We start from the raw sequence: 16,873 nt of genomic DNA on the forward strand, positions 1-16,873 counted from the left end.
CTTACCGATAAAATAATAAAACTGCCATAATTTCACAAGGACGTGCTAACAATAGGTTCTAAAAGTCTTACGGAAAACTTAAGAATGTTTTCGTCTTTCAGTTGCACTGAGAAGTATCACAGGCATGGACCTGAAAAATGGGGGAAAAGGAGTATAAAGCAGATGCACTGACGACTTCAGTCTGGATAATGCCTGTATTGAAGTGTCAGGTTTTTGGTTTTATAAGCATAATTATACAAGAAAATGAGAAACTGAAAATAAATATGAGATGGTGAAACAAAAACATAAGACAGAAAACTGTCTGCCCAGAAACCTCACTTCTTTTTTTTAAATCTTTATTTTTTTATTGAAGTATAGTTGATCTTCAATGTTTCAGGTGTACAGCAAAGTGATTCAGTTATATATATATATATATATATATATATATATATATATATACACACACACACACACACACACACACACACTCAAACACATTCTTTTTCAGGTTCTTTTCCATTATAGATTATTACACGATATTGAATATATTTCCCTATGCTATGTAGTAGAGGTCCTTGATGTTTACCTATTTTATATACAGTGGTGTGTATCTGTTAATCCCACATTAACTTCTTCTAATAACATACATATAATATTGAGACATTCAGCATAACACTGAAATATTGAGGATATATGATAATTTGGGTATCCTTTTTTCTTCTTGTTGAAAAGAAACTATAGCTTTCCTTCTAAAGAGTAGACTTTCACAGGCTAAAATAAAGACAAAGCTCAGTGGGAGAGAGACGTGGAAGAGAGCACTGGACTGGGAGTCCATACTGCCTTCAACCTGTCTTTCAGCTCCTTCCTGCTCCTAGTACACTTTCTGTTTTTCTGGCCATGCTACACGGCATGCGGGACCTCGGTTCCCACACCAGGGATGGAATCTGTGCCCGCTGCAGTGGAAGTGCAGAGTCCTAACCACCGGAATTCCCCCTAGTACACTTTTAAAGCACCTATCCACTCTCATGTTCCCTGCTGGAAGCAGGGGCTTACAGAAGTTAAACGGCTTGCCCAAGATCACAGAGTCGCTTTAGAAGATGTGGGTGGATGGGGCAACAAGTTATGAGAGTTTCTCACCCCAACTCATAGGCCTTGTTCAAAGAGTTTGAGAATCATCGTTCTAGAATAGTACGTCGTTCTTTAGCATCTTCCTCCTTATTTCGACTACATCGGTTCAAGCATAAATGTTTATAGATTATCCCTCCACCCTTTACAACTCCCTACTAACTATTTAATGTCCAAATTAGGGAACCAGTTCAGCAAGTCACCATCCATCCCAGGTACATCTCTTCTTCAACATCCCCAATTCCTACCGTTCTGATCAACCACAGGTTTTCTTAGCACTCTTTACTACTTTCAATTACCTAAATACAGGTGTCCCCCGCTTTTCGAAATTTCCCTTTACACCACTTATCTTTTATGAAAAATCTACATTAGTACCTGTTTTTCCTAACTGCAAGAAATCCAAAGAGGATTTTCACTTTTATGAAAAACGGTGAAAAGGGAAAATAGCATTCAGCGTTTGTTTTGCAGTGAGCTGTTACGGAGGCAGTGTGCACCCCGAGCAGAGAGAGTAGCACCCCAAGCTCCTTCCCCGGGAACTACACTCAGCATCTCGGCATCAAGCCGCCATGACTTTGAACTGTGCCTGTGAGCATCTGCACTTTGTCTCAGTTTACCTTGTGCATCCGTGAGCTAGATGTGTCCTAGGGTAACTGCTTCTTCCCTTTACACCATTTCCACTTACGAAAGATTCCACAGGAAGGCTCTACTTTTGGATAGTGGGGAAACCTGTATGATTTATTTACCTCCTAATTTGCAATCTACCTTTACTCATGTCTTCCTCTAAGATCTTCCTGAACCAACATAGGGCAACCAGTTAGTGGAACTACACACTTAAAAAATGCTCCAATGGAAAATAAATAACCCCAAACATCAATACTAACATCTACAATATTTAAAAATATATTGATATACATACCTAGATATGTCCATGCAGAAAAACCCACAACCTACAGCCATTCAATTCAATAGACATTCCATTTAGAAACTGGGTTATGTAAGGAGGGAAATCCAATATTACATTAACACCTTGGAAGAGGCTCAGAGCAAGACATGATATTGTCTCTTAACTCAATTTTATCAGATGCCTGAAAGGGTGAAGCCATATGTTGCTGAGACCACTCTGGTTTCTGGAACCTATTAAGGTTGAATAGAAAGTCTGCACACTTGAGGGGTCTTGCCCTGGGAGACATTTTTCATATGATGTGGTGATGGACTGGAGAGCTATTAATGACTGAATGAGATTCTAGTAAAGCGCCGGTTTCTTCTTAGCTGTGTATCATTTGATATAAATGGTTCACGGCCAGAGACCAGGGGCTGGGCTGTGAGATAAGAGAAAATCTATATATTGGCCTCTGCCCCCGGTTCCTGGCACAGAGTTCCTAAAACTCTTGTAATATCCTAAGTGATAAGAACAGTAGGAGCATCTCTTGTCCTTTACACCGTAGTTCCCCCTTATCCATGCGGGATACATCCCAAGGCCCCCAGTGGACGCCTGCAACTTCTGGGTTTTTCCTATATATATGTACATATTATACAGTTGTAATTTATAAATTAGGCACAGTAAGAGATTAACAACAATAACTGATAATAAAATAGAACAATTATAACAATATGCCATAATAAAAGTTATGTGAATGTGGTCTGTCTCCCTCAAAATATCTTACTGTACAAACTTAATGCCGTTTTCACCTTAACTAAGTACTTATCATGAACTGTGGCAGTAACTTTTGCAGTTTAAAGTACAACAGCAAAACTAGCACGGATTCCTTTTTCCTTCTTCACAATTTCACAGAGAAGATTTGTTTTCATGGTAGAACATGATGTAGAACAACCTCATAATTTGATTTTTTTTTTCCTTTCCTTGTTAAGACAAGAACTTTCACCCTTTCACTTAAAGGAAGCACTTTACGGCTTCTCTTTGGCATACTGGAATTGCCAGCATCACCTCCCTTGCGCTTTGGGGCCATAACTAAGTAAAATAAGGGTGACCTGAACACAAGCACTGTGATCCTGCGAGAGCTGATCTGATAACCCGGAAGGCTACCAAGTGACTAACGGGTGGGATGTGCTGGACAAAGGGATGATTCACGTCCCCAGCGGGACGCCTTGAGATTTCATCACATTACTCAGAATCATCACATTACTCAGAACGGTGCACAATTTAAAACTTATGAATTGTTTATTTTTGGTATTTTTCATTTAATATTTCTGGACCACGATTGACTGCGGTAAGCGAAACCTCAGAAAGCAACACCACAAATAAAGGGGGAACCACTGTATTTGTCTTTGACCCCCATCTCTAACACGGGATTCCTAATACCCTTGTAAATTCCTATGTAATAAGAGAACCAGGAACATTTTTGTTCTCATGAGGTGACTCTGGGTGGGCTCCTGGATGAGCGTCGGTCACCAGAAAGACGCAGCTATGATAGAAGTTTGGAATTTCCAGCCCCACGTCCCACCCTCTGGAGAGGGGAGAGGGGCTGGAACTGAAGTTAATAACTGATCATGCCTACGTGAGGAACCTCCATAAAATCCCAATAGCAGGGGATTTAAAGAGCTTCCAGGTGGGCAAACACATCAACACTGGGAGGGTGACAGACCTCAACTCCCCACGGACAGACGTTCCTGTGCTCAGGACCCTCCCAGACCTTCTCTCACCTTCTGCATCTCTTCCATCTGGATATTCATCTGTATCCTTTATCATATGTGATCTACTCTAGCAAATTGATCAAGCCCAGGGAAGGGGTCTTTGGAACCTCCCATCTATAGCCAGTTGGTCAGAAGGACAGGTGGTAACCTGGGCTTGCCACTGGCATCTGAAGTGTGTGTGCGTTGGGGGACGGGGGGAGGGATCACGTGGGACTGAGCCCTTAACCTGTGGGATCCGATGGTGTCTCCAGGTAGACAGTGTCAGAACTGAGTTAACTTGTAAGACACCAGCTGGTACTGCAAAGAACTGCTTGCTGTGGAGGAAAATCTCCACGTATTTGGGACCAGAAGTGTCAGAAGTGAAGCGTTCTGTGTGAACAGTAAAGGAGACACATAGGAGAGAAAGACAGCAGGGAGGGAGGGAGTTTTCTTCCTACACAGGAAAGAAAAATCTGAGTTTTTCCTTTACAGAATCTGTCACAGTTCATACAGCAGGGGTCAGCCTGATTTAGCCTTGCTGGCTGTCTGTTTCTGCCAAGACAGTGACCTTGATGAGCAATGAACTTGTGTGCAGGGATGATGTTCAGAACCCCTGAGAACAAGCGGAGACTTCCATAGCTCAGCTGGTAGAGCAGAGGTCTGCAGAACACTTGAGAACAAACTATTTTCAAGAACTGTACAAATATCTAACATTTTTGACTATGGATAAAATAACTCAAACCCATGAAGTCACTAGAATACCTTCCTATGCTGAAGAAACAACAAAGTTTTAGTTATTATATACTTTTAAAAGTATTATATAATTGCATTTATTTTACTGTTTTTAAAAATTATTCAGCCTTTTCACTAACTCTGGTAAGACTTCCACTTAACCTCTAGTAGTATAGTTTTATCATCCTCACCCAAACCACTCTTGGATATATGAATAAGAATACGTTCATAACACAGCTTCAAACACTAGGATGATAAACGTGTACGGGCACACATTCTTCCATATACTGGGGTAAAACCTAATGAAGCAGTATTAGTAAATTGACAATAAAGCATAGACTCCTTTCTGTTTTAACTATTACTGTTAAAAATATACCTAAAGTGGGCTTCCCTGGTGGCACGGTGGTTAGTAATCTGCCTGCCGATGCAGGGGACACGGGTTTGAGCCCTGGTCCGGGAAGGTCCCACATGCCACGGAGCAGCTAAGCCCGTGTGCCACAACTACTGAACCTGCACTCTAGAGCCCACGAGCCACAACTACTGAGCCCGCGTGCCACAACTACTGAAGCCTGCATGCCTAGAGCCCATGCTCCGCAACAAGAGAAGCCACTGCAATGTGAAGCCTGCGCACCGCAACGAAGAGTGGCCCCCACTCGCCGCAACCAGAGAAAGCCCACACGCAGCAACAAAGACCCAATGCAGCCAAAAATAAATAAATAAAATAATAAGTTTATTTAAAAAGACATAAAAAATTATTTTAAAAAAACATGTATACCTAAAGTGTATTCAGGTCTTTTACTACCTCACCTAGACTGATGTGAGTTGAATCCTTCTTTCAAAGTGAGGATTTTATAGACTTAAATATTAGCATTAAGTTAGGAGAAAGGAAGCTCTTTCTCCAAGACTAGATTCAATGGGGCCCTTAGACAATGAGGTCCACATCATAGCAAGGTTGTCACTAGATTTGAACATTTCTGTGCTTATCACTTTTCCTCAGTTCCATAACTAATAATTCAGCCAACATTATACACTGAAGTGCCTGAACTGCCTGAATTCTAAGTTTTTAAACTTCTTCTATTCTACCTTTTAATATAGTAAATAATTTCTTACTCATTTACAGCCTGCCCCATCTATTCTGTGTTTCTTCATATTCAGGCCATTCCGCTAGAAATAAGAAGACAGCAAAATGCCAAAGCATCTTATAGTTACTGTGCAAGCAACAACTTTACACCTGCTGGGCTGAGCAGACAATTTAAGAGAACAAAGCACAATGAAGTTTCTATTTGCTATCCACAATATTTTCTTCTTTTCCAGTAATTCTGAATGCTTGTTTTAGGCAGCAAAGAAACACTGATCCGCAGGCAAGGAAGGGGACGGGAGGGGTGAGGGCGGTTCTTTCTACCCCTGCAACAAGAGCTGTGGTTCACTGTGGCAGCGAACACCTTGCCTGCAGAATCACAGGCTCCACAGAAAGCCTCCATTAAGTGACTGCTCACAGAGTGCTGACAAGCACATTTACACCTACAGACAGTACTTCAGTGTGTGTGCACGCGCGCGCGTGTGGTGTGAGCAGTTAGGAAGCCCTGAGGAAAGTACAGTTCAAATAATGAGAAACTGCCATTTTTTTAGGTTAAAAGATAAATATCAGTGATTTCATACAGTTCAACTTGAATTGTAAAGACAGTTATAGATTCTATATATATTTAACCTAGAGGTTTATAAACAGCTGCTGACATATCACAATTATGACACAATTTTTCTAAATCTTGTTTATAATTTTGTATCCCAATATTCATTTACTGAGTTGTTTGTTGGCAAATCTGTATAACTGCCTTTGTCTGGTGATCTAAGATCCCATATTAAAGGCAATCACAATTAAAATAAACTTTAGGTTGGATACAGAAATAGCAATCCAATTATCTATTGTTTTTGACTCTTAATAGACACAAGTTTGTTAGTCATCACACACACAGACACACACACACACAACTACTCACTCATAATCTTCATCTATTCATCTTTGGGAAGAAGAAAATAATTGGAAGCGCCCAAGTTACAAATGGTAGTTTGGTTCTAGTCATATAATTTAATTTACTAACTATTACAGCTGGATTAAATGTAAAAACGAAGTAGTTTCTCTTCTCTGATTATGTTCTTTGTTATATTTGAATCTTTTGTGTAAGTAAATTCTAGATGTGACATGAGAAGGTAGTGCACTAAGTCTTCAACTTACATGCTTATTTTTTAAACTACGAAATTTCAGTAAGAGGAAGCCAGCATGAAAACCTCCTTGAAAACCAAGGAGCCATGTGATAGACTGAACATTTGAAGCTACTGACAGCAAGTTAACCATAATACTCTGATCATGTAAGTATTCAGCTTTGCTAGTGTGGAAAATAACCTATAGTTTTTGTCATGATTTAAGGAAGAGAAAGGACGAAGAAGAAATTATCTATGCTAATTCTGTCAAACAAATTAAAAAAAAAAATCCGCTGAACTCTGAGTCATTTTCCAAAGTGGAAAATCTAATTCACTGAAAAATACATGCATGGCTCTAATTTCAGACAAGAAAGCTAAAGCGAACTATGATGGTTCATGATTCAAGCCAAAATTTATGGCAGGGATGAAAGAGCTCATGGAAAGCCTCAGGAAATTACAGAAGAGAATACTTGAGCAATGTTCGTTCTATTTCCAAATGGAGGTCAGCCTGGGTTCTCAGTCTCATTTATTTCTAGGACTTCGCTTTTACTTGGTTTGCTACGATTTTCCAATCACTAGAGAGTCAGATAATTTCAGCGCAACAGATTTCACTTTAATGATATCTCTTTTCATTTTCACTGTCTTTTACCTATTCTCTTCTGATCTGCTACATCACTCGGTTCTTCCTCTGTGTTCTCTCTCCCCACCTTATACCTCACAATTGAGGCCTCCCGCTCTGGGAAGATGGCTCTATTTGAATTCCCATACACGGCTTACCTCGCCTTTCTCTACCACCTGCAAAAGGTCTGGCACAGCAAGCACCCAGTAATGATACCTGGAAAGCCCTTCATAGCTTTTTTGGGTTTTTTTAAAGCCACTTTCAAAACATTGCTTGATATTCACCTCCTTCATTCATGGAGAGTCATTTAAGGTCAAATTCATCTGCATCTGTTAGTTCACTTAAGGTAAACTTACAATACATTCAAGCCTGCACTATGTAACTTGCTCTTACTGGCCTATTTCTTGATACAAGTATTCTTCAGTCTCATGTTTGTGTATGTTCTTTCTTCCACCTGGGAAAATAATTTCTGATGCCTTTTATTTGTTTCGTACCACAATACCTAAAATAGCCTTCTACACACAGTATGTACTCAAAATACAGCTACGTGATACTTTTCTGAAAATTAAAATACTATCCACAAATATATTTTTATAATTTTAAATATTTAAAGATGCTAAACTGAATATATACAGTTAGTTTCTTCTAACCCCTCCCTAAAATAACAGCAAAGATGGTTTTTTTTCTCTGTGTGTGTGTGTTTTTTTTTAAGGCCTAGCCTGCAAGAACAATAAGAACAGAAATAAAAAAGCAACAGAAGTTTGGGAGCTGACAAAGCAAAGAAACGACTGGTAACTGACTCAGTAGACTCCGTAAAGCTAAATCCTAAGCTAGACAAACAAAAAGCCAAGAATCAACCCACCTGTAACGTGAGCCTTTGAGGCTCAGAAATTGGCAGGACCAAGTGTCTAGAATCAGAGTGAAGGCAGAGCTAAAACCACTTTCTGGAAGAAAGTTCATTGAAGAAGCCTAGATGCTGCCTCCCCTGCTTTCTGAAGTCCTCCCCTACTTCACACGGCCACATGACTGATTCTCTCCTATTCTAGCAAAATATCAGGATTTTGCTCTCTCCGTAGAGGGCAAAACAAAGGGTCTCTAGATTGGGTATATGTTATAGGCTGAACTGTGTCCCCCTCAATTTTCAGCGTTAAAGTCATAACCCCCAGTACCCCAGAAAGTGACTATACTTGGCGACAGCGTATTTCAAAAAGTAAAATGAGGTCATTAGGGTGGTCCCTAATCCGATGTGACTGACGTCCTTATAAGAAGAGGCAATAGGGACACAGATGGAAGACCATGTGAACACAACCATCTGTAAGCCAAGGAGGGGCCTCAGGAGAAGTCAACCCTGGCAGCACCTTAGTCTCAGACTTTTGGCCTTCAGACTGTGAGAAAATAACTTTCTGTTGTTAGGCCACCAAGTCTGTGGTACTGTTTCACAGCAGCCTTAGTAGACTAATATAGTATACTAGGCAAAAAAAAAAAAGGAAATTAAGTTTACAGATATCCCAGCCTTCTTTTCCCACATAACTTCTGAAATGCTGGATGCGAGGTAGAAGACTGTTTACCCTAGAGACTCTGACAAAATACTGGCATCAGACTTTTCCCGAAGAAACCATCCAGCCACATAGTAAATATTACTGTCAACAAGCCACACCCACAGGCACAGAGTTTCCAATCAGCTTTTAGAGTTCCACTCTGAAGTATGAGCAGATGGTCAAGGATCAGCAGACATTCAAAGAGCATCTAATACGAAAGACGGACCAAAATAAACAAACTGTAGGAATAGAGGCTACACAGGGAGACAAAAACTCTCAAACACTATAATTCTTAAAAACAGAAGATAGAAAACAGGATGCTAAAACAAAGGAACAAAAATCTAAAGAGTTCTCCAAAGTTAAAACTATGAGAGTAGAAATGAGTAACACAACAGCAGAGCTGGAAGACACAGCTGAAGAAATCTCCCAAAAAGTAGAAGAAAAGGAAAAAATTGAAAATGAGAGAGAAAAGACAAGATAATCAGAGAACTGGTTAAGAAGGCTTAAAGCAAGACTATTTCTAGAAAGTAAGCACAGACCATGGAGGGAAGAAATATCAGTATTCCCCAGGCCCGAGGATCGTAAGTTTCTGTAATGGAAATATTAGCAAAGAGGATGAATATTCGGCACAGAAGTTGAAAGCAGACCCCCCATTAAGGTATATCAAACCGTGAAATTTCAAAACACTTGGAAGAGGCAAATCCTACTAGTTTTCAAAGAGAAAATATGGAGTGCATTCACTTTGTGAAAATTCATCAAGTAGAACACTTGTAATATGCACCTTTGCCTATAAATGTTATAGTTACATAAAAAGCTTTAAAAAATAAAGGAAGGAAGGAAATGAATGGTGTCATCCTTTAGGAATAAACTCAGAAACTGGTTTAGGTAAGCAGAGAGACAGTAAATGAGCCTTCTCTAACAGAAAAAAACTAGATGTGCCTACAAGGCATAAACTTAACTTGTTTCTGTACCTTTTATAAAAAAAAAAAAACCTCAAGGAGTGAATGGTTGGACAAGAGTTTGAGTGGGTTTCTACATTTAGGTATCATTACCTAATGACCTTTGTTATGTCTAAACATTAGATAGCAGAGTCATAAATTTAATTTCTGCTTTAAAAAAAAAAGAAGGATAACAGACACAATGTCCCTTTCAACTCCACAGAGAGAGATACAAGGACCCTTTGGCTCACTGCAAGTGGCCTTCCAAACTCGGATACAACTGAGCCACTGACACAACATTTTCATTAACCCAGGACTCAAAATAATAGCACAGCCTACCTGTATCTTTCTTTGGAATAAGTGAATTATGATTCTCCAGGGGATGACCAAGGCATTTCCAAGAAGTAATCTCTTTTTTCTTCAGGACAATCTCTATTTTTCCCACATTCTCAACAACTCGCACTGAAAAGAAGATAAATTGCATTCATAGATAAATTGTATCTATAGATACAATAGATAAATTGTATCATAGATAAATTGTATCATAGATAAATTGATAAATTGATAAATTGATACATAGATAAATTGTATCAACTCGCACTGAAAAGAAGATAAATTGTATTCATTGATACTAAATATAAGGTTTTACGTTTAAACCAATCTTTCTCAAACAACCCAAATGTCCCAATCAGATATGAATGACACTGAGCATTTGTGAGATAAATAAAATTTTGTGTACATGTTCATCAAAATTGTTTATGCCTTATATGGTGTTAAATCCAGTTTATGTTAGATTCAGATTAACTTCTTTCAAATTAATTTATCAAGGGCCAAACTAATACATAATGCTAGTTTTCATACAAGCTCAAATGGAGCCATGGCAACTAATTAACACATAGCTTAAAAAAAAACTTAAATATACAAATTAGCCATTGAATGGATCCACAAAAGCAAATTTAATTTATACTCTTTTAACATTTCTTGGGATCTGAGGGGTTCTTATGAGTGAATTCAGTAAACCAATATTGAGCCCAATAAACATAGAAAAAGCTTCAGGAGAATGAATCCCAACAAAGTGCATGTCAATCTTTGACAATTAAAAATCTTTTAGATTCTCTTTTTATTTTTGAATGTTTAAAATAGTTTAGAATACATGAGTACAATAATAAAATAAACTTTTAAAATTGATTAAATTTTATGAATTGAATGTGCTTTTAAAGATCTAAAGTATATTTCTTTTCATCTTTAGAAACAATCTGTCCTTCCTCACTGTAAACACATAATTCAGTAGCAATTTAACAACTTTTAAACACAGATTATTCAAATAAATTCAATTCAGTAAGCACTGATTTGAAGTTTAACAAACATAAGAAGTCCTTGACTTTAAAGAGCTTAATTTATACAATTTACAGAACTTACTATGGTATAAAGAAAAGGGAAGGTATAGAACCGGCGTAAGGTACTCTGACAGTACTTTAAAACAAGAAACCACATGTATATATGAATACAGAATGGAATATTATTCAGCCTTAAAAAATGAAGGAAATCCTACCACTTGCGACAACGTATGATAAATCTAGAGGGCATTATATTAAGTGAAATAAATAAGACAGAGAAGACAAATAGTGCATGGTATCACTTATATGTGGAATTAAAAAAAAATTCACACTCATAGAAACAGAGAGTAGCAAAATAGTGCCAGGAGTTGGGGCAGGGGGAGGGAGGAATAGAGAGAGCTTGATAAAAGGGTACCAACTTTTAGCTACAACATGAATAAGGTCTGAGGATCTAATGTATAACATGGTGACAACAGTTGATGACACTGTCTTGTATACCTGAAATTTGCTAAGACAACAGAACTTGTGTTCATATGCATAGACACACGCACACAAAGGTAAATATGTGAGGTGATGGATGTGTTAATTAATTTGATTCTGTGAATCTTTTCACAGCATATACTTTTATCAAATCATAACATTGTACACTTTAAATCTTTAAATATATTCTAATTTTGTCAATTATATTTCAATAAAGCTAAAGAAAAACATGAAAAACAAGAAACCACCATTCTTTGATGAGTCTTCTATTGCTAAACAGCTGTGTAAAATCCACGTTGTGTATTTACATGCAGAAATAGTCATAATTAATGTGCTCTGTCAATATTAAATATTTGAATATATACACCTAAGAAAAATTTGTCTGGTGTGGTTAAGTATATTTCTACAAGCTGCATGTCAGGAGTAGGGCCGGAAGGAAGAATGGGGACAGAAATTTTTTTTCTAAGGAGAGGAAAAGGAAAGGGAAAAGAGACGAGATGAAAAAGGGGAAAGAAAAAAGGCGTGGGGGGAACTGAAACCAGAGGGAAAAGAGTACGTTTAAAAATTAATGTACTTGCTTATATAGAAAACATCATGTCCTTGTCTGCAACATGAAAATATACAAATGAATAATAAGACAAATGCTGTCCACGCCCCCGTGTGTGTGTATATGTACATAGATAAATTATTTTTGGTAGCTTACCAGAAAAATCTTCCTGAATCTCATGACTTAGGGCTGGAGAAAAAAAAATTTCAGTTAAGATCCAACTTCAGTTCCTATGGTCTACAAACACCATATAAGATCATTAAAATGGTTCTTTCATGCACCATTCCACATCTCTCAAACATATCCTGAGAAATCAAAAGAAAGAAACTGAACACAACCAAATTACTGTATACAATGTTTTGAGACAAATTACTTAAATATGTGTCTTCAATTTTTCCATTTCTCTCCCTATTAATTAAGGAGTAAATACTCAATTGCCCACAGGTGGATAACCCACACTGGTGCAAGGACAGTCCCAGATTGACAATGCTACAAACCAAGACAGGAGCAAGGCAGGGAGAGATAGCAAGTGAAACACACATACTCCAGGGTGTGCACGTGCGTGTGTTGAATACAGGCCGGGACTGGGTCTAGCTCAGCGTTTCCTTTCTTACTGTTCTCTAAGTTGAATATTCATTCAGTTATTGAAAAAGAAAATTATTGGGCATCTATGCGTGTTATGCACTTTCCAGGTGTTACAGTTATCACAGTTAGTAAAAGAGAAAAATCCCTGCTCTTATGGAACTTACATTCCAGGAGGGGGTGAGGCAAGAAGTATTTTTACAAACAACTGCTCTAAAGTTCACTGTGTTAATAGTTATGTGGAACTTAAGACTCTGCATTATTTTAGTCCTTCTGATCTAATATTAGCAACCAGGAGTTTCACATTTTTGACTGTGGAATTTTTGTTTGTTGTTTATATGTGTGCAAGATACAGTTAGCTACAGTGTGAACAGAACTAGCCATAAAGTATTTGAAACATAGTAAATGCTGACACAGAGGTCTTCCTTAAAGAAAAATCATGATAGAGCTAATGAATAATGTATACTTTTCTAGACATCTGAGTTTTTGATTAAAACTCTCCCTAAGAGGCAATATATATTTGATCTTATGCTAGCAAAAAATAGGGTAGCATGTATTTCTAGAAGAAATGTTTAATATTTGAGGTTGATTAATGAGTGGGGGGAAAATAAGAAAGAAAAAACATTTATCAACTCCAATCAAATTCAGGACTAAAGGTCCTTCATTAATATGGTAAAGCCATGAGCTGAATCGCGAGTCATCTGAGGCCTGGAGAATTTCAGTCTCTGTTTTGCAAAAGTAAATGAAACGTTCTTTACATAAGAATGTGTGCTTAAAATACAGTTTTCTTCTTGCTGTTTTGGTTTGTTTCATTTCTAACTAGAATAACATTACCTTCTTTAAAGGAGAAAATGATGAACTCCTAGAGTCATTATGGGTGAGAAATGGATTAAGAATCTGCTACCTTGATTCTAGATTTTAGTCCTGATTTCTTTCCCCTGATAGATCTGTAACCTCTCAAAACAGAGAGAAGTGAACTGTATGGTAGGTCTTTGCCCATGAAGGGACAGGCAGCTGAAGGGTACAGTATAACCTTGCGGCTGGCAAGAGACAGGCCGATAGAACAGTGCCTGGTGATGTCTACTCAGTGGAAGCACATGACAGGCAGGCCTCCGGAGATTTATTTGTAGGTAAAGTTACAGAGTCTTACAAAGCTGGGCCAACAAGTATTTCATATGATTATTGATTTTGATCGCACCTAATTGTTTAAACTTGGGAAAAGTGAGGTTGTACTGCCATTTGCTAGCACTTTCCTTAGTATAAAGAAATAACAGAAAAAAAAGATCAAAAATGAAAAACCAAAATGACAATGGCACATAAAATATTATAGGTACCGAGACTCTACACCAGTAACTACTATACCTAAAGGAAACAAAAGTTGTTTCCATTAATACAGAATAAGGTACTTACCAATATGTATAAGATATGAATAATCCTTGATAACTGTTTCTGCTCTAAAGGAATCATCCCGGTGATCAGCTATTACTGAGTCTAAATTGATATCCTTAAATGGAAATCAAAAAGAGAAAGATTAAAAAGTAAACTTTTCACCAAACTCCTATTACTATACTTTTAAGCTGATCAGTGAAAGTTCATATGGTACTTATTTACAGAACCCACAAGCTAAATACACATTATTCCGGTTTTTTTCTCTCTCATACAACCCAGTTCTTCTCCTTCAAAGTATATATCACAATTTTAACTATGCATTTGTCTATGCTTAATGTCTACCTTACACACTCGTCTTTAAGCTCTAAGTGTAAGGGGCAGAATACTGTCTTCAGAATATTGCTCAGCACCAAGTAGGTGCTCAAATATTTGTTGAATAAATAATTTGGAAAAAAAATTAGAATCAGACAAGAAGCCAAGATATCTGTGTTCATTTTTATCTTTCCACTATTATGTGACACTGTGCAAATAACACAACCTCTTAAGCTCAGCTTATCAAAAATAATAATAATAATAAATTCACTAACAAATTTTTAGATGTCTCTAATTTCTACATAGCTTTGGTGCAAGTTATTTTGGTGCCTATCGTTTACACCATACACTGAATACATTATTCCACGTAGAAACCTTCCCCCTTCCCTTAATCATCCATCCTCTGCGCTTCACTGATATCACCAATGAAAGCACACAGACCCCAACCTTGCCAGGCCCTGTCCTCTTGGTTCAGGACTGCTTGGTTAGGAGACAATACCAAGAGGGAGTGGAAGGCGGGACAAGCAGTGCCTCTCTGGGCCTCCTGGCTCTTTCAGGCAGAGGCTGGTCACTCCTGCGGAGCCATCAGATCCTGCTGCAGGAGTAGGAGGCACTCACCAGCTCAGATGTGGTTCTGCTACTACAGAAGTAGCATGAGTTCTCAGAAATTCCTAGCTGCCAGAACTTGTCTTTAAATCTCCACAGTTCCTCAAGTGTGGGAACCTTGCCAGTTGCTGGAGGATGTGTCTGGAGATGTTGTAAGTTGCCTGCTTATTTATCTGATTTCCCAGCTGGACTGTAAGCCTGGTGAGAGTTCAGTCTCTATGAAACTGGCCCATCATTAGATTCCTGAATTCTACGATGGTGTTGAAAATGAAGCAGGGATTCAATAAACACTTAGTGAATGAATTAACTCCTTAATTTTAGTTTTCAGAGGGCATTAACTGAACCCCGTTAGTGGCTTAAGCATACTAAGCTCCAGCAGTACAGCCTCTCCTGGCTCTTGAATTCCAATTTAAGTGCAGGAAATTAGTTCGTATGGTGAAGTTAAACGGGGACTCTCACTGCTGTTATCCATGCTTAAACACAAAAAAAATCACAGAAGAGCACATAAACTATGCTTCTTCCTCGTCTATTTTTTCCCTAAGGTGCTATGGCATGGTTGTTAAGGGCACATACTATGGAGCCAGCCTGCCTGGGTTCAAAGTGCTAGACCTGCCGCTTACCGTGAGACTTTGGGTAAACTACTTAATTTCTGTTTCCTCATCTGTAAGATAGGGGTAACGAAAGGATCTACCTCACAGAGTTGCTGTCAGTTAATACAAGAAGAGCTCTTAGAAAAGTACACCTGCGCATAGCTCACATTTATTATTTACTTTTTTGTTTTTTTCTGATCTTAAAAATGTGTTTACCTTCTGTTTAGTATATATGACAATGGTGACTAAAGCGTCTGTTTGGAACCAGTCGTAGCTGTAAAATATTTTAAAAAGAATAAATAATCATGTGCAGTAACATATATTAAATCATTAAATATATAATTTTAAAATATATACAATTTAAAAATATAAAATATGACACAATAAATACATGATTTAAAACATAGTTCAAAATCTACAGTGAGAAATATATTTCTCTAGGTAAAGGTTTTTTTCTAAATAATCAGTGGTGTTACCATGAAATAAATAATAAAGCAATTATTTCTCAATTTAAAATACTTACACATCCATGTATTCTAACTTGGATAAAAACAAACAAGATCCTTGACAAGGCACTTTTTATAAAGGTTACACATCTAAAATTCCTTTTATCAGAGCAGTAGCGCAACATGTTTTCTGAAGGAGCACGACAAAATCTACATGCTTATTACCTTCACTCCTCCCTGTCACAAATATGTTATTACTCCTCAAGAAATTAACTCACCAAGGATGCTTAACGGTCAACAGTAAAAACTTAAGGAAAAACTAAGTCTTCGGTTTTGTAATAGCTATTGATCAAATTGATTCTGTTTTTGTACTTACTACCTGTATACAGGCCCCCAATGTGAATGCTAGGAGGTATCCTCAGGCCCTTAACTTAAAATTGAATATGAAATAATTTAACAGGTATAGCAAGTAGAGCCAGAAGCTGCTGTTATAGACTCATGATAGGGGGAAAGGGGGTAAGAGAAAGACTACAAGTAACACACATAACACTAAGGGCATCTGAAATATCATTAACAAAAATATACATGGATTGCTTAATTTACTAAGACAGGGTACAATACGTTCTGAAGGATTTCCATGAAAAACTAATAAAGCAAACTAGACACACAAAAAATAGAATAGTTGAATAAATTATGGATATTCTATGATCAATTTCCATCACATGATAGAATACAGACAAAAAATGCTTTTGAAGAATCTTTCATGACATAGGAAATTGATCATAGAATATACTGTAATACTGTATTATCAAAATAGAATAGT

General features: G+C 37.6%; 1 protein-coding gene across 5 annotated transcripts in view; it reads right to left on the reverse strand.

The window, feature by feature from the left end:
• Window positions 1–16,873, reverse strand: part of LOC132530576 (cytochrome b5 reductase 4) — an 83,100-nt gene that overhangs the window by 19,439 nt on the left and 46,788 nt on the right. For all 5 annotated transcript variants that reach the window (XR_009543823.1, XM_060167809.1, XM_060167806.1 and 2 more), the window contains 4 exons: window positions 15,821–15,878; window positions 14,118–14,211; window positions 12,282–12,314; window positions 10,101–10,223 (listed from right to left, as the gene is read on the reverse strand). Coding sequence is in view for 4 of the 5 variants with exons in the window: in XM_060167809.1 (XP_060023792.1) it covers window positions 10,101–10,223; window positions 12,282–12,314; window positions 14,118–14,211; window positions 15,821–15,878 (308 nt within the window). In the remaining variant the exon portion in view is untranslated. The remainder of the gene's footprint in view (window positions 1–10,100; window positions 10,224–12,281; window positions 12,315–14,117; window positions 14,212–15,820; window positions 15,879–16,873) is intronic.

Source organism: Lagenorhynchus albirostris, chromosome 12 (genome assembly GCF_949774975.1).
Source record: "Lagenorhynchus albirostris chromosome 12, mLagAlb1.1, whole genome shotgun sequence".
Lineage (NCBI taxonomy): Eukaryota > Metazoa > Chordata > Mammalia > Artiodactyla > Delphinidae > Lagenorhynchus > Lagenorhynchus albirostris.